This window comes from Heptranchias perlo, chromosome 2 (assembly GCF_035084215.1).
Source record: "Heptranchias perlo isolate sHepPer1 chromosome 2, sHepPer1.hap1, whole genome shotgun sequence".
NCBI lineage: Eukaryota > Metazoa > Chordata > Chondrichthyes > Hexanchiformes > Hexanchidae > Heptranchias > Heptranchias perlo.
This window is the reverse complement of record NC_090326.1, coordinates 123,003,675-123,022,621: the sequence shown is the minus strand read 5'-3', so window position 1 is coordinate 123,022,621 and position 18,947 is coordinate 123,003,675. Positions and strand designations below refer to the sequence as shown.

The following is an 18,947-nucleotide window of genomic DNA, read 5'->3' as shown; positions in this document are numbered from 1 at the left end:
TAGACAGGCATGAATACTTTAAAGATTTGGCCAAATCAGTAATTTAAAAAAAATCACTGTCCAATACCTTATTTATTGTATGTAAAGTTTATTTTTTTTTTAAAACCTCCATGGCAGAATGGAATAATTGTCCTCAATCTACAATTTTGAATATGTTTGAGATGAAAATAAGACAAGAAAAAAAATTCATTAACTCATGGATTAGAGATTTTCTGAAATTAAAAACCACAGTTTCCGTCACTGAAAAACAGAAGAGTTTCGAATGCTAATGTTCTGCAAATTGATGCTGTGACATACAGGCTGTTTGGTACTTGCTTAGAACATATGTTAAAAAGAATATTCAGTCTGCCTAATGAAAACAGGCAGCCTGTGCATTCTCTTATCCTCAATAATACTGTCTTTCAACTTTGCCAACTGATGCTAATACTGCTCTTTTAAGATTTATTGAAGAAAGCAGGAGCTACCAACTAAAGCAAAATCAAAATCGGTATTTTTAGAATCATAGAAACATACAACACAGAAGGAAGCCATTCGGCCCTTCATGCCTGCGCCAGCTCTTTGAAAGAGCTTCCAATTTGTCCAACTTCCCTTCTTTTTCCCCATAGCCCTGCAATTCCCCCCCCCCCCCCCCCCCCCCATCAAGTATATATCCAATTCCCTTTTGAAAATGACGATTGAATGGGCTTCCACCACAATTTCAGGCAGTGCATTCCAGATCACAACATGTTGCGTATAAAAAATTCTGCTCATCTCCCCTCTGGTTCTTTTTCCAAATACTTTAAAACTGTGTCCTCAAGTTATTGATCTTCCTGCCAGTGGAAACAGTTTCTCCCTATTTACTCTATCAAAACCTTTCATAATTTTGAACATCTCTATTAAATCTCGCCCTAACCTTCTCTGATCTATGGAGAGCAAAGCCAGCTTCTCTATTCTCCGCACATAACTAAAGTCCCTCATCCCTGGTACCCCATTCTAGTAAATCTCTTTTGCACCGTCTCCAAGGCCTTGACAGCCTTCCTAAGGGTGGGGGCCCAGAATTGGACACAATACTCTAGCTGAGGCCTAACTAGTGATTTATAACGGTTTAGCATAACTTTCTTGCTTTTTAATTCAGTTTCTTGTATTTACAACATCAAATATGTTTCTTATGGTGAAGTCACTGCAACATTCCGAAGGATCCCAAATGTTATCATGAAGCTGATTCAAAATATTTTAATTCATTGGTCAATATTTATATCCAGAAAGAAAATGTGACCAAAGTTGGGAACTAAATATTCCAGGGTACTTGACATTTTGAAAAGACAGGCAGAATGGAAAAGGTGAGGTAGCCCTAATAATAAAGGATGACATAAGGACAGAAGTGAGAAAGGATCTTGGCTCGCAGAATAAGGAAGTAGAATCAGTATGGGTGGAAAATAAAAAATGACAAGGGACAGAAAACACTGGTGGGAGTAGTTTATAGGCCCCCTAACAGTAGCTATACTGTTGGACATAGTATTGATCAAGAAATAATAGGAGATTGTAACAAAGCTAAAGCAATAATCATGGGGGGCTTTAATCTTCATATAGACTGGACAAATTAAATTGGCAAAGGTAGTCTGGAGGACGAATTCATGGAATGCATTCGAGACAGTTTCCTAGAACAACATGTCATGGAACCAAGCAGGAACAGGCTATTTTAGATGTCTTCTGTAATGAGAGAGGGTTAATTATCAATCTCACAATAAAGGATCCCCTGGGGAAGAGTGATTATATGATGATAGAATTTCACATTGAGTTTCAGAGTGACATACTTAAATCCAAAACGAGAGTCTTCAACTTAAATAAAGCCAATTACATAGGTATGAGGGGCGAGTTGGCTAAGATAGATTGGGAAATTAGATTAAAAGGTATGACGGTAGATAAGCAATTGGCAAACATTTAAAGAAATATTTCAATATTCTCAACAAATATACATTCCATTGAGAAATAAAAACTGCAACGGGGAAAAGTGATTCATCCGTGGCTAACTAAAGAAGTTAAAACTAGTATTAGATTAGAAGAAGAGGCCCATAATGTTGCGAAGAGGAGAAACTCATGGGACTAAAAGCTGATAAATCCCCTGACCTGATAGTCTACATCCAAGGGGTCTAAAAGAAGTGGCTACAGAGATAGTGGATGCATTGGTCATGATCTTCCAAAATTCCCTAGATTCTAGGATGTCCCAGCGGATTGGAAGGTAGCAAATATAACCCTGCTATTCAAGAAAGGAGGGAGAGAGAAAACAGCGAACTACAGGCCTGTTAGTCAGACATCAGTCATTGGGAAAATGCTGGAATCCATTATTAAGGAAGTGGTAACAAGGCACTTAGAAAATCATAATCTAATTAGGCAGAGTCAACGTGGTTTTATGAAAAGGGAAATAGTGTTTGACAAATCTAGTACAGTTTTTTGAGGATGTAACTAGCAGGGTAGATAAAGAGGAGGTAGTATATTTGGATTTCCAAAAGGCATTCAATAAGGTGCCACATAAAAGGTTGTTACATACAAATTAAGAGCAGGAGTGGGCCATTCGGCCCCTCGAGTCTGCTCTGCCATTTGATAAGATCATGGCTGATCTGATTGCAACCTCAACAATACTTTCCCATCTACCTACTATAACCTTTGACTCCCTTGTTAATCAGGAATCTATCCAACTCAGCCTTCAAAATATTCAATGACCCTGCCTCTACCGCTCTCTGGGGAAGGGAGTTCCACAGACTCACGACTCTCAGAAAAAAATTCTCCTCATCTCTGTCTTAAATGGGAGACCCCTTATTTTTAAACTTTGGCCCCTAGTTCTAGTCTCTCCCAAAAGGGGAAACATCCTCTCAGCATCTACCCCTTCTAGTCTCCTCAGGATCTTATATGTTTCAATAAGATCACCTCTCATTCTTCTAAACTCCAGTGTATACAGGCCCAACTTGTCCAACCTTTCCTCATAAGATAACCACCTCATCCCACTAATCAGTCGAGTGAACCTTATCTGAACAGTCTCTACTTTTATATTCCTTTCCCTTTGCAATAAATGACAACATTCCATTTGCCTTCCTAATCGCTTACTGTACCTGCATACTGACTTTTTGTGATTCATGTACTAGGACAGCCAGATCCCTCTGTACCTCAGAGTTCTGCAATCTCTCTCCATTTAAATAATACGCTGCTTTTCTATTCCTCCTGCCAAAGTGGACAAGTTCACATTTTCCTACATTATACTCCATCTACCAAATTTTTGCCCACTCACAAAACCTATCTATATCCCTTTGCAGACTCCTTATGTCCTCTTCATAATTTACTTTCCTACCTACCTTTGTGTCGTCAGCAAATTTAGCAACCATACATTCGGTCCCTTCATCCAAGTCATTGATATAGATTGTAAATAGTTGAGGCCAAGCACTGATCCCTGTGGCACTCCACTCATTACATCTTGCCAACCTGAAAATGACCCATTTATGCCTGCTCTCCGTTTCCTGTTAGCTAACCAATCCTTTATCCATGCTAATATGTTGCCCCCTACACCATGAGCTTTTATTTTGTGTAGTAGCCTTTGATGTGGCACCTTGTCAAAAGCCTTCTGGAAATCCAATTACACCACATCCACAGGATCCCCTTTATCCACGTTGCTTGTTACTTTCTCAAAGAACTCTAATAAATTAGTCAAACACGATTTCCCTTTCACAAAGCCGTGTTGACTCTGCCTGATTGCATTGAGATTTTCTAAGTGCCCTGCTATAACCCCCTTAATAATAGATTCTAGCATTTTCCCTATGACAGATGTTAAGCTAACTGGCCTGTAGTTTCCTGTTTTCTGTCTCCCTCCTTTCTTGCATAGAGGAGTTACATTCACTATTTTCCAATCTAATGGGACTCTTCCAGAGTCTAGGGAATTTTGGAAAATTAATACCATTGCATCTACTATCTCTGCAGCCGCTTCTTTTAAGACCCTAGGATGAAGTCTGTCAGGACCTGGGGAGTTGTCAGCTTTTAGTTCTAATATTTTTTTCAGAACCCTTTCCATGGTGATTGTAAATGTTTTAAGTTCCTCCCTCCCTTTCACCTCTTGATTCACAATTATTTCTGGCACGTTATTTGTATCCTCGACAATGAAGACAGACACAAGATAAGGGCTCATGGGGTTGGGATAATATTTTAGCATGGATAGAGGACAGAAAACAGAGAGTAGGGATAAACAGGTCATTCTCAGGTTGGCAGGCTGTAACTAGTGGAGTCCCGCAAGGATCAATGCTTGGGCCTCAGCTATTTACAATCTATATTAATGACTTAGATGAAGGGACCGAGTGTAATGTATTCAAGTTTGCTGATGATACAAAGCTAGGTGGGAAAGTAAGCTGTGAGGAGGACACGAAGAGTCCACAAAGGGATATAGACAGGTTAAGTGAGTGGGCAAGAAGGTGGCAGATGGAATATAATGTGGGGAAATGTGAGGTTATTCACTTTGGTAGGAAGAATAGAAAATAGAATTTTTAAAAAAATGGTGCAAAACTATTAAATGTTAGTGTTTCGAAGGATTTGGGTGTCCTCGGACAAGAAACACAGAAAATTAACATGCAGGTACAGCAAGCAATTAGGAAGGCAAATGGTATGTTGGCCTTTATTGCAAGGGAGTTGGAGTACAAGAGTAAAGAAGTCTTACTACAATTGTAGTACTGCATACAGTTTTGGTCTCCTTATCTAAGGAAGGATATACTTGCCTTAGAGGCGGTGCAACGAAGGTTCACTAGATTAATTCCTGGGATGAGAGGGTTGTCCTATGAAGAGAGGTTGAGTAAAATGAGCCTACACTCTCTGGAGTTTAGAAGAATGAGAGGGGATCACATTGAAACATAGGATTCTGAGGGGGCTTGACAGGGTAGATGCTGAGAGGTTGTTTCCCCTGGCTGGAGTGTCTAGAACTAGAGGGCATAGTCTCAGAATAAGGGGTCGGCCATTTAAGGCTGAGATAAGGAGGAATTTCTTCACTCACAGGGTTGTGAATCTTTGGAATTCCCCACCCCTGGGGGTTGTAGATGCCGAGTTGGTGAATATGTTCAAGGCTGAGATAGATAGATTTTTGGACTCTAGGGGAATCAAGGGATATGGGGATCAGGGGGGAAAGTGGAGTGGAGGTCGAAGATCGGCCATGATCTTATTGAATGGTGGAGCAGGCTCGAGGGGCCGTATGGCCTACTCCTGCTCCTATTTCTTATGTTCTTAAAAAGAACAAATTTGCATTTATTTAGCACCTTTCGTTTCTTCAGGACGCCCCAAAGTGTTTCACAGTTAATGAAGTATTTTTGAAGTGTAGGCACTGTTGTAATCTGGCTAAACATGACAGCCAATTTGCACAAAAGGTCCCACAAACAGCAATGAGATAAACGATCAGGGGTAATTTGTACGGGTTCTTTATTTCAGATTTGCCGCATAAAATGCAGACAAAACCTGGAAGAACAGAAAATGTTGGAAACAAAGAGCAGGACGGTCAAGATCTAGAAAGAAAAAAAATAGGTCAATGTTTCTTAGTCAGAACGGAGTACGTTGACATGAAGGATTATTACCAAAACATTAACTTCACTTTCCAGATGCTGACTGACCTGCTGTGTATTTCCAGAATTTCCTATTTTGTTTCAGATTTCCAGTATTTACAAGTTCTTTTAGAATCATAGAAATGTTACAGTGCGGAAGGAGGCCATTCGGTCCATCAAGTCCGCGCCAGCTCTATGCAAGAGCAATCCAGCTAGTCCCACTCCTCCGCCCTTTCCCCGTAGCCCTGCAAATTCTTTTCTTTCAAGTACTTATCCAGTTCCCTGCTGAAGGCCATGATTGAATCTGCCTCCACCACCCCCTCAGGCAATTCCAGATCCTAACCACTTGCTGTGTAAAAAAGTTTTTCCTCATGTCACCTTTTGCCAATCACCTTAAATCTATGTCTTCCGGTTCTTGACTCTTCCACCAATGGGAACAGTTTCTCTCTGTCTACTCTTACGAGACCCTTCATTATTTTGAATACCTCTATCAAATCTCCTTGCAACCTTTGCTGTTCCAAGGAGAACAACCCCAGCTTCTCCAGTCTATACACGTAACTGAAGTCCCTCAGCCCTGGATCATTCTAGTAAATCTTTTCTGCACCCTCTCTTAGGCCTTCACATCTTTCCTAAATTCCGGTGCCCAGAACTGGACACAATACTTCAGTTGTGGCCAAAGCAGTGTTTTATAAAGGTTCATCATGACTTCCATACTTTTGTACTCGATGCCTCTATTTATAAAGCCCAGGACCCGTATGCTTTTTTAGCAGCTTCCTCAACCTGCCCTGCCACCTTCAACGATTTGTGCAGATATACCCTCAGATCTCTCTGTTCTTGTACCCTTTTTGGAGTTGTGCCCTCTAGTTTATATTGTCTCTCCTCGTTCTTCCTACCGGAATGTATCACTTCACATTTTTCATCTGCCACGTGTCCACCCATGCCACCAGCCTGTCTATATCCTCTTGCAGCCTATCACTATCCTCCTCATTGTTTACTACCCTTCCAAGTTTTGTGTCATCTACAGATTTTGAAATCGTTCCCTGTACAAGTACATACACAAATCTTGAATTGCTACTTCCAGACTAGAGCACAAAGTAATAGATTAGTTATACCATACACTTTTGGGTCAATGAGCAGTGGTTTCAGCTTCATGCCAATATAAAATCTGTGCTATAACTTGGGTGTGAAGTAGCCTGAATTAAACCTAGGCAAGCAGTGTGATAGCTGGGAGGTAGCCTCTCATGATTTGCGTTTTGCACCTGTGGCAGTATAACTGAAACCAGTGCAAAACGAAGTTTTAAAAAATATTCTCAAGCATTTCATTGGACTGTGTGATCGAGTGTCCCTTGTCTCAGGATGGCCAGCACTAGTATCACTTCTAAGTGTTCTCGAAACCAATTACGTTCAGTCAACCGAAGGTGGTTCAGCATGCTTGTGCACTTTTAGTGTTATATTCTTCAAACAAAATACACTTACTTCAAAATTGTCAGTGACCAATGGAACCTTTGTCTCTCCATCCTGACAGTCTCCCCTAATCTGAAACCTTTGGTTTGTATAACCCCCTTGTCTATTTGCTTAATCAGGACCACTTATTTGGAGCCCAGATGGCTGCCACCAAGCATTCCCAATAATTGTAGTGCCCTATACCATCCAGAGTGGATATACACTTCACAACTACCTGGGATCTGTTTAAACTGCATTTTTAATCTGTACAGTGTTCACAGAAAATGGACTGACTTGCTGTTTGTTTGTTAACATTAAAGTTTAACCTGCATATGTCAAACGGTGAGCAGAACTGTGTGCGTGTATTTTCCCAGCCAGAAAACAATCATACAGAAACACACAATGTGTAACTATTGGTATAACTTGGGTCTATCTAACCTGCATCACTGTAAACATATAACTGTCTCAAACCTTGATATATTTGCAATCTAACAGAATTCATAGAAATAAGTTAGATCAAATACCTGAAGTCAATAGCATTGAGTCCAAGCAGCATGCCAGCAAGCATATTTGCTTCTTCTCCCAGTACAATTGCCCCATCTTCGTAATATCTCCTGTAAGGGGAATTTTAACAAAAGTCATTCAGAGCCTCAAATCAATCTAGGGAACAGATGAGCTAAGATATCATCTCAATCAGTTTTAATGCTATATATCGACATAAATCAGCTGGGCAATGAACAATATTACATATCTGGCCAAGCAAATCAGAGGGCAAATAAATGTTGTACAGCATCTTTACAATAGTCTTCTGGTTAATGAATCAAAAAACTAAATTTATATCATTCATTACCAGTAACAAGCTGCAGACTGCTTTTTAAAAAAAAAAATTTAATAAAGTCAATCTAAGTTCAATTTCATTAGTTTCTGCTGTTATATCGTAGGCGTCACATTACATGGATAATTTGTAAAGACCTGGTTGTTTTGATGTCCCTCAGGGAAGTAGAGATATACTCAGATAAACGCTTCTCCATAAGTGCTACGCGGATCCATGCTCTGCCCTGTCAAGTTACAAGAGGCCGAAGAGAAGCATTACAACATTAAAATGCATTGTGCAAACAGCTACATCATTCTTCTGTTCACTGCACTGACAGCTTCATATGGTGACAACACAAGACACATTTACATCAGCCATGTGGAAGCCAGTATTTTACATACCATTCAGGCAACAATTCCTACGGCTTGCTGACAGTAAAAAGTATAATCACAGCTGTAAGGAAATAAATGCCTAGCACTGCATTTTAAGTAGTTACTCTCATTATATGAAAAGGGGCATCTTATGACAGCAGTGCCAGTCTCTCTGACCTCCTGTGGATGCTCAATCAGGCTGATACAGAAAAAGACCCACAGAAGAACATCATTTGAATACAAATTTAATCAGCTGTCAGCAATGGAGGTGTTAACAAGAAACAGATGAAGTGTACATGCTACCAATTTATAGAAACATGAATTATTAGGGCAAGTGATTTATCATCTGGATCTGCTCAGAAACCAATATTTGTGTCAAATTGTGGTATCTGAACACCGAATCATGCTACTGGCGGTAAGTGTAGAAATTTGCAAGATTTGTTTTGGGACGTAGTGCCATGGCAAACCACTTGGCCTTTTGATTATTTGTTTCACATGGGTGTGTAAAGGACTAGACTGAGAAATCAGCAAGACTGAGTACTACTAAAATACAATTTTAGAGCAATGCATTCCAATTCAACTAGTTTTTTGATGGAATTATGATTTCCCCCTTCACTGATTTTCTTTTTCTTCCTGTCCTGAGGGCGAGGTACCTCTGCTACTTTGCCCAAATTGCTATTATTTATGCATGTATCTCAACAATGGATGTCAGCAGGTTATTGAGCTATGGAGGCCTCACAGCCAAGCCCAATGCTATCCTCAACCAAAGTTGTCCTTCATTTTTGTACACTTCCAGCAAGGAACACTGAATAGCAAATCAACCGCAGAAACCCTGGCCAATCTATCCCCCTCTAAGGACAAGAGTAGCACAACAGGGTACGGTAGCATAGTGGCTACGTTACTGGACTAGTAATCCAGAGGCCTGGACTAATAATCCAGAGTCATAAGTTCAAATCCCACTATGGCAGCTAGGGAATTTAAATTCAATTAAATAAAATCTGGAATAAATAAAACTAGTATCAGTAATGGCCATAAAACTACCAGATTGTTGTAAAAACCCATCTGGTTCACTAATGCCCTTTAGGGAAGGAAACCTGCCGTCCTTACCCGGTCTGGCCCATATGTGACTCCAGACCCACAGCATTGTGGTCATTTCTTAATCGCCCTTTGAAGTTCAAGGCGGCGGCTCTTCACCACCTTCTCTAAGGGCAATTAGGGATGGGCAATAAATGCTGGCCTTGCCAGTGACGCCCACATCCCATGAACAAATTTTTTAAAAATACCCACCGCCCTAGCTGAGATCTGTTAACTCAGCACAAATGTAGAACCCCACTGGATTGTAAAGCTCAGCTACTTAGTGGATAAGCTCACAGTGTGGTTCTATAACTCATAGGTCAATGCTTCCCCAGTTATTGGGGAAGCATTGACCTATGAGTTATAGAACCACACTGTACACTCTTAGTGGTTGAAATCACTATGCAACACTAGTAATAGACATATTAGTGTGTACACAAGAGATTCCTCTGTCCACTATTTTATGATACTCTATTTAAAATAAAATGGTCACCCTGCACTATTTAAATGATCACCCTGCACTATCACTTCCAGAGTTGCCCATGCTTGTATCTACATTTTGCCCCTGGATGACATCATCTGCAGGCACAAAATAGCTTCCATATATAATCTGATGACACCCTCCACTACTCTCAACCTCATGACCACATCTGTGCCATCAGACAGCTTGGCCCAGATATTAACTTGGAGCCAGGAAGAGAGCGGTGTGGGGTTTGCGGACTGGAAACCCGGAAGTATGGGATTCCCACAGGTCCTACTGAATGCCTGTAGGGCGGGAAAGCAGGCCGGGGAGTGGAGTTTGGATGGGGGAGAAGGAGAGATCAGGGCCTCGGACGCCGTTTTGGGGAGGGGGGTAAATCGGACGCCTGGGTGGGGGGGTTTGGGACACTACGGGGAGGGGCTGAGAGTGGTCGGTCGATCATGGGCGTCCCATCGTGGCAGGTAAGCTTATTGTGCCTGGAGGAAACACTCCTGCTTCTCCTGGCCCACAAGCAGTGCAATAAAGGCACTTACCTCAAGATCCGGCCCTTCTCACCTCCCTTTCACTGACGAGATTAATGAGCCCTGGGAAACCCGTTGGTGGTGTTAAATTTAAAAAGGTCAGTGAAAATCAATTTAAAAAGACCTATTTAAAATTGCATAAAGACGCTAATTGCTGCGATAACTACTCGCCCGCCTGCACTAATTAAGTTCCCGACAGCGGCAAGTAGTTTAATCGCAAGCATTCAAACAGTTAAACCCAGACGTTGGCATGTTGGAGCCGGGTTGCAGTCGTGCTTGAAAAATCAACTATTTTAACTACCCACCTGCCCCCAAAACACCCTTGGGGGTTAAAATTCACCCCCTCACCCCCATCTGTTATTACCTCATGGATGAGTCACAACTTCCTTCAACTAAACATCAGGAAGATGAAAGCTGTAGGGCTGGATTTTGCTGTAAAAATAACAGTGAGGCTAACAGCGCTCACTGTTATTTATGTGCAAATCGAACAGCGGCTTCTGGCGACCGCACATGCACCGTTAAACACAGAAATCCGAAAGTTGCTGCCCGAGATACCTTGCTCCTCGCGCCATTGATTTACCGTTCAAATGAATTGAACAGCATGAAGTTTCTGCACTTACCTCATAGACACAGAGTAAACTCATCAAAGAAAGTTAGACCTTGTCCATTCCAGTGTAAGTACCCTTTTAACGGAGTGGTAAGTCTTAATTACTGGCACTGAAAATTTACTTTTACAAGTGTGGAGTCTCATTCCTTCAGATTTTAATTATTGTTGGACATTTAAATAAAAGTTTAAAAAATGTTCTTACTTTATCTTTCTCTCTCTTTTATCTCTGTCTCTTAATCCAATCTTTCTTTCCCTCTCTTTATTTCCCTTTCTGTACCTGATTTGACTTTGAATTCACTATTCTAACTTACACTTCCTGGTTCAGACTCTGCTGTTATGAACGATGCTTCAATCTGATTGTTTAAGAGTTGCTGGTCCTGTTCACACAGGTCCCAGATGCCCTGTAGAATGGATCTCTAATTTACAGGAACATGCTGTGCAGAACCCCTTAGGAAGTCTATGAGCAAGTGCTGGCACCATTCACCGCTCACAGCAAAATCCAGCCCATTAATTTCAGCATTCACCATAAAATTCACATTCCTCTCACTGATTCCGTCCCCCTCCCAGGCCAATCACTCAGGTTGAATCAGACCGGGTGAAACCTTGGTGCCCTGTTTGTCCCGGAATTGAGCTTCCCATCCATTACCAAGACTGCTTATTTCCACCTACACAACATTAACCACCTCCACCTCAGCCCCTCTGCCGCTAAAACCTTTATCCAGGCTTTTTCCACCTCTCGATGTGATTTCTCTCGTGTCGTCCTTCCCCCTTCGTAAACTCCAACTGGTCCAAAATGTTGTCCTGCATTAAGTCCCACTCACCCATCACCTCCATCCTCACTGACCTGCACTGGCCCCAAATTCCTCACTACATTAAATTTAAAAGGCCAGATTTTCACCCAGCATGAATGGGGTGGGTAGTGGTTAAAATGGTGGTCAGTAGATTTGTACCACTGCCAACTGATTTGTGCCCAGTGACATTTTAACTGCCGGAATTCTAGCAGCATGATGTTATATTTTTAACATTTTTTGGACGGATTCCTTGGGGTCCAGGTGGAGCAGGAGGGCCCCTCCAGGCCCCACAAGGAATCCTTGGGCCTCCTCTGTCATGATCTTGTCTTTCGCTCCCCTGACTGGCATCAGTTCAGCAAACGGCCACACCATCCCAGCACTTACCTTATGCCAGGGACCGTTTCCTTGGGTCCCCAGAGACGTCTGACTCCTGCTCCTATTCCTGCCCATGGCCTATATGCAGGAGACATCTTAAAATATTAAAATAAGACCTGGGAGTTAAAATGGCCCAAGCTTCACGCTGACAAGACCATGGGAGACTCCCGCTCACCTCACCCACATGGAACCTGCTCCAGGTTATAATCGAGGCTAAAATCCTTGTGCTCATCTTTAAATCCTTCCAGGATCTCACCCCCGGCACTTACTTTCGGGTTGCCACCAGTTGTGTGAAACCTACCCATCGGGAAGCGACAGCACTACTGTGAGTCTCATACAATACAATAGCAGCTGTCGATAGCATCGACTCAATCAATGTTTGCAAACAGTAGAACAGAATATCAAGATACAGCCACTTTCTAACCTTTGCCCTTGAAGAGCTTACGTTCTCCATGTTTTCAATGCTACTGATGCAGTTATGGGGAACCTTACTGCACGCCAAACGGATGAAGTCCCAGAAGCTTCGAGGGCTTTCATAACCAAACCAATTTATTTGACCTGTAGCACAAAAAAAGGAGACCAAGAACAAATAAAAATACTGATCTACAAAATTAGTAACTTACCTCTGAAACAAAACTTGATTCTTTAAGACAGACTGAAAATCTTCAATAGGTGAGGAATTTGCCCTCTTACACCCATTATAATTCTCCATCACTTTCAACCCATCCTCTTTAAATATCCACTACTGTCTCATCTGATCTGAAAGCTGGGGAAGTGGGATTGCTTAGGCTTCTCCATGCTGCAATAGTACAATCTCACATGTGCTTGTGAATGCCAAGACAGGACCTGTCTTGTTAATTCCTTTTTTCTTCCCCCTCCAAGACATATGGTACATTGCAATATTACTCCATCCAGAAGCCATCTGGGAGATAGGCTCTTCCCCATAAATCTGAGGTTCATACAATTCATAGTCTAAAATGCTATGAGCGGAGGTTTATGGACAGATTTTGCACCCAACCTCTTGGCTAAGCAGTGGAGAGAGAGAGAGAGAGAGAGAGAGAGAGAGAAAGAAAGAAAGAGAGAAAGAAAGAAAGAAAGGAATGGAAAATTACATAAATATTGCAGCATTCCATGGAATCACAGTAGCGCTGAGGATTGGACTCTGCATTCCTCCCATTCACAGTGCACGTCGGAATCCCAGCCTTAACTAAAATTTCAACTCAGCCATTTTCAATGGCTATATCTATCCAATCTTGCTAAGTTATTAGATGGAGGCCTTCTGGGAGAGTGGATCATATGGAGAGAGGAGGGAATCCATAGGAACAGTCCTGACATGTTCTACAAACACAGATTCCTGTAAGATCTTTACAGAATAATATTGAAGGCACCTGATCAACTCACGCTCAACAGTATTTTCTTTGGCATCTTGAGAATTGAGTCATCCTTGGGTCAGCACATTTCCATTAATATGCTCAGCCTGCACTGCATTCAAAAAGTGTCAATACACTTCCAGCTTGACAGTCTGAATAATGAACCTAGTCAGCAGCTTGAGTGCTTGAATGCTAATGTGCTTTTATCACAAATACAGAACACAGTGCAGCTAAAAAAAAAACATAACAAGGTCTGATATTTCATCAAATTATCCCTGATGGTTGCTGAGAGCACAGAAGAATTTAAGATAATCTGTGGCTTGTTATTACAGAACTATTTCTTCATATGCTAAAATGTACTCAGCAATGCTGATTCAGCAAATGAAACTCAACTCTCCACTCAAAATTTTTGTATGCAAAAGACTGAGTTCCAGGCAACAACATAATAGAGATTTATATATTTTTTTAAAAAAACAAAATTCCCACTCTGCAAGTTATTCCTGTTTTATACACCATTTACCACCTGAAAGCATGACCAGGTGACATTCTCCCAGACTTGTACATGACAACGATCAGCTTTTTAAGTTAACAATCAGTGGCCTAGAAATTGGTCTATGGCCGTTTTCGGTGCCGTGCAACCAGCGCGCGACCAAGCTAAGAGGCCAAAGGATCGATGGAAATTGGTCCTTGGGCCTCATTAACATACTCGACGCAAGCTGTTGGTGCTGGTCACGCCTCCACAGGCAGCTCCCTTGAGCAAAGACATCAAAGTGAGGCCACCTGCCTTGCTAGCAGCGGCCCTCAGTTAAGTCCTGGGGGGGGGGGGGGTAATTGGAGCAGGCTGGAGGAAAGGGGTGGGTGGAGGGAAAAAGAGAAGCATTCGCAACTCCTGTGGAGTCAGAGGAGCACTCCTGCTCCTCCTGGCTCCACAGGATGGTTTTTAAAAAAAAAAAAGTTGGCGGCCAAAGGGGCCACTTAGGAATGCTGAGCAGGGCAGGCCTGATGCCTGCTCCGTTCATCGCTGATTAATTTCTCGACAAGGTTTTCAAAAGGCTTTAGGGTCCTTAAATGTGTCAAATAAGGCCTTAAGCGCATTTTAGGCATCTGCGCGGGACGGCCAGGAAAAGGGCCCGATGCCTGCAAAGATTGGACGCAGGCAGTCCCACTTCTCAATCGGCATGCTTTGAGCACCTGTTCCACCTGAATGACAGGCACAACACATACCAACTTCTATCCCAGTGTTTCAATACATGTGCCAATTTGTTAGCATCTCATTAGCAGCTTTTTTTCTTGAATGGTCCATATTGGTTACCTCCAATCAATTGGAGAATAGAACTTAAGGCTTTTTAGAATTAACTTTTCTCCCACTGTTGGTTGCACAAAAACTTGAGGCAGAAAGGTTTTTGCTGAGTTGAGAATCACAGTTACAAGAGGTATTTATTTAATATTGTCCACAAATAAATCATATACAACAGATAAACTGCTAAAAATGGAGCCTTTGATAAAATGTGTGTGTTATTTTCCTTAAAGGAATTTTATGGGACATGCCTTACTATTGTCTTATGTGAAGGTTTATTTTCTTCAAGAATAGTTGCAGCCACCTTTTTGAGATAAGGAAGATGTTCTTTGGCATGAATAAATTAATTGACTCTATTTGAGCATTCGTGTCACTGCACTTGTGAAATTCCAGGTCTGGAAATAAAACAGGGAGTGGGTTAGAGTGGTGATGACCTTTGTTTAATTTAAATGTATCACATGGAGAGTGCTATTATTAGGATTTTACTACGGCACGCTACAGTGATGTGAGATGCTGAACACTGGCTTTTCTTTTGGGGGCCAGCTGCAGTGCTTGGTAATGTTCTGTAACTTCGAACATTTTCAGTTTGTTTAAACACGTATGATTGAGGTCCTTTCGTTACCATGGAGTAACCAGGGAGCGTATCCATACCATCCATAACAGCGCATCATTTAGGGGAAATATGAGGAGTGGCATTAACAAACAAAAGTAGGATAATAGCCCAAATTGAAAGCAGCTAGTTAGCTGAATGTGACAGCACAACATTCAACTCCCTATGCCTGTTCCTGCAAACCACATTTTTGTGCACTTTACATTTTTCTTAATGATGATTGGAGTGTTTAATAATTTTTATTTCCAATATAAGCCTCGTAGGCAGGTTTGAAAGAATAACATATCTCCAATAGTAATTTTAAGCTTAATAGTTTAACACAACCACTTGAAATTTCTCTCATTGAAGTCTCTAAAGTTACCATCATTTTTATATTTAAAATATCTGCAGCCCTTCCAGGAGAAATTATTTTTGGTATAAAAGGCAAAAATGAAGTAAGCTCAAAAATGCCAAAAAGACAGAAAATAAAACTTAGGGTCTTCCACTTGTGCACCCGCCAGCCCCGATTTCCGTCCATTCATTTTAACATATAAGAAAATCACGGACTGGTGAACCGGCAAGTGAAAAACTCCGGCATAAATGTCAAAAAGAAACTAAACACTCTGGTGACAGGGTAAGTGACCCAACATCTCCATTCAAAGTAAACCTCACACCTTCAGTGCTCACATTTCCACTCAGTAATTTCCAAATCCACCAACATTACTATCTGCACTTTTGTGTACTTTAGATATGACCCCTGCAATAGAAGTGGTCAAATTCTGGGTATACCTGCAACTTAAGTTATAACACCTTCAATCTAACCTGTTTTCACATGTCAGAAGGCGTAACCGTCAGCTTTTCTGAAGCTGTCAGTTAGCTTTTGCTAATTTTCTAGGTTGACCTAGAACCAATACTCTATCAATACTTTCTATTAAGGGTCCACATGCAAAAGGTTATCAAAAAATCTGAAGGAGATTGGTTGTTATGTATCTTCTCCATTTTATTTTGATAAACTATCTTCCACCAATAGTCCTCTTCAGCCAGCAAATAGCAGATCTGCAATCCAATGTAATAGTTGCTGATTTTGACATTCATGTGACAAAGTACCTGGCCTCAGCTCAGCACCTCTCCCGACAGCATAAGAGTGATCACCAAACTGACCTGCAGGTCTTCGCAGTGTTGCCCACACTTGCAATTTCATTAATCATTTACTAAGTTTTCACTGTTGTGTTAGTGCATACACTTCAATGAATAGAAGGGAGAGAGAGAGAGAAAAAAATTCTCTCATTTCCTCCATCCCCATGAATCACATGCATTAACCCAATTGTGCAATAATCAATAAATTGTTAAGGAAATTGTGGGCATTGGCAATGCTGAAACTATGATACCTGGTGAGGTGAGAGTGACTGCCCTTGACATCAAGGCAGCATTTGACCGAGTGTGGCACCAAGGAGCCCTAGTAAAATTGAAGTCAATGGGAATCAGGGGGAAAACTCTCCAGTGGCTGGAGTCATACCTAGCACAAAGGAAGATGGTAGTGGTTGTTGGAGGCCAATCATCTCAGCCCCAGGGCATTGCTGCAGGAGTTCCTCAGGGCAGTGTCCTAGGCCCAACCATCTTCAGCTGCTTCATCAATGACCTTCCCTCCATCATAAGGTCAGAAATGGGGATGTTCGCTGATGACTGCACAGAGTTCAGTTCCATTCGCAACCCCTCAGATAATGAAGCCGTCCGAGCCTGCATGCAGCAAGACCTGGACAACATCCAGGCTTGGGCTGATAAGTGGCAAATAACATTCGTGCCAGATAAGTGCCAGGCAATGACCATCTCCAACAAGAGAGAGTCTAACCACCTCCCCTTGACATTCAACGGCATTACCATCGCCGAATCCCCCACCATCAACATCCTGGGGGTCACCATTGACCAGAAACTTAACTGGACCAGCCATATAAATACCGTGGCTACGAGAGCAGGTCAGAGGCTGGGTATTCTGCGGCGAGTGACTCACCTCCTGACTCCCCAAAGCCTTTCCACCATCTACAAGGCACAAGTCAGGAGTGTGATGGAATACTCTCCACTTGCCTGGATGAGTGCAGCTCCAACAACACTCAAGAAGCTCGACACCATCCAAGATAAAGCAGCCCGCTTGATTGGCACCCCATCCACCACCCTAAACATTCACTCCCTTCACCACCGGCGCACTGTGGCTGCAGTGTGCACCATCCACAGGATGCACTGCAGCAACTCGCCAAGGCTTCTTCGACAGCACCTCCCAAACCCGCAACCTCTACCACCTAGAAGGACAAGGGCAGCAGGCGCATGGGAACAACACCACCTGCACGTTCCCCTCCAAGTCACACACCATCCCGACTTGGAAATATATCGCCGTTCCTTCATTGTCGCTGGGTCAACATCCTGGAACTCCCTTCCTAACAGCACTGTGGGAGAACCGTCATCACACGGACTGCAGCGGTTCAAGAAGGCGGCTCACCACCACCTTCTTGAGGGCAATTAGGGATGGGCAATAAATGCCGGCCTTGCCAGCGATGCCCACATCCCGTGAACGAATTTAAAAAAAAAAAAAATTGCACTGGCGACTTTCGTGCCATACTATCATCTAACACGCAGCTTCAAATTTAATTGGTTAATAAATTTATTAATTACACTTGTGTACCAGTTAGTGAACGGAGGACACTCTGGGTTGCGGTCCCCAGATTTTCCACATGTACCTAAGCAATGCTGGTGGTGCAATAAACCTCTGCTGTAAGGGTAAGAATTTCCAATTGCAATTACTTCCCTCCTTTTTGTTTAGTTATCCACTAAATCAGTTCTTGCAAGTTCTTCAGTTTACTGTCCACAATGACGTCAACACAACTAAAAACTGTTCAGTTGATACACAATTTAAGCACAAAATATGGCATAATTGAAAATGAAAAACAACAAAAAAAAGTGGGTTTTCAACTCCCCTGTAACTCATTCAGAAAAAAAAAATAAAACTCCCCCTATACCCTAGTGGTAAAGGCACTACCTGATGGAATACTAAGCCATACAAACCAGAAAGTCCCAAGTTCCATTCCCAGTCTGTTTGGGTTAGTTGATCTCAGACAGGACAGCATTTTTGGCATTGCAATTGGTTTTAGTAGCCCTTGGCAATGGAGACTTTCTAACTCCTGATCGTTATCCAGTTGCCCCTGTTGGAAAGATACATGTCTGTGGATGTTGGGTGAGAATAGGATTGGACTCAGCGATGACGTCCTCCAGTACAGAATAGCCTGCCAATACTGACTATCAGGGCTTAAACAAAATAAACCACCCAAGAGTTAGACAAGGTAGGTAAATCCAATGAGTGATGGTACTGACACCAAGTATGCAGTTATATAATCTGGTGCCAAGGTCCTCATAAAATCATGAGATTCAAAAAAGAATTTAAAATAATGGTTTGAAAATCATACAAAGTATGCAATGGAATTTCTGAAATGCTCCCGTCTTAGGTGAAGTTCCTAATCAGGAGAATAAGTCAGAAAATTACCCCTTGTTCTGGAGTAATTTCTAGACTATTAACAGACTATTATAAACTGGTTAAGTTTTGTTAATTGAAGCAATATCTGAACCTCTTAAATGAGTTACTATCGTCCAAACACTGCCAGTATGTATTATTCTCCATTGCATTAATA

At 41.9% G+C, this 18,947-nt stretch overlaps 1 protein-coding gene across 2 annotated transcripts in view; it reads right to left on the bottom strand.

Annotated features, from left to right (window-relative positions):
• Positions 1 to 18,947, bottom strand: part of rundc3b (RUN domain containing 3b) — a 118,828-nt gene that overhangs the window by 43,540 nt on the left and 56,341 nt on the right. For both annotated transcript variants that reach the window (XM_068006945.1, XM_068006951.1), the window contains exons 3-5: positions 12,442 to 12,575; positions 7,956 to 8,041; positions 7,508 to 7,597 (exon numbers count right to left, since the gene is read on the bottom strand). In XM_068006945.1, the coding sequence (XP_067863046.1) occupies positions 7,508 to 7,597; positions 7,956 to 8,041; positions 12,442 to 12,575 (310 nt within the window). The remainder of the gene's footprint in view (positions 1 to 7,507; positions 7,598 to 7,955; positions 8,042 to 12,441; positions 12,576 to 18,947) is intronic.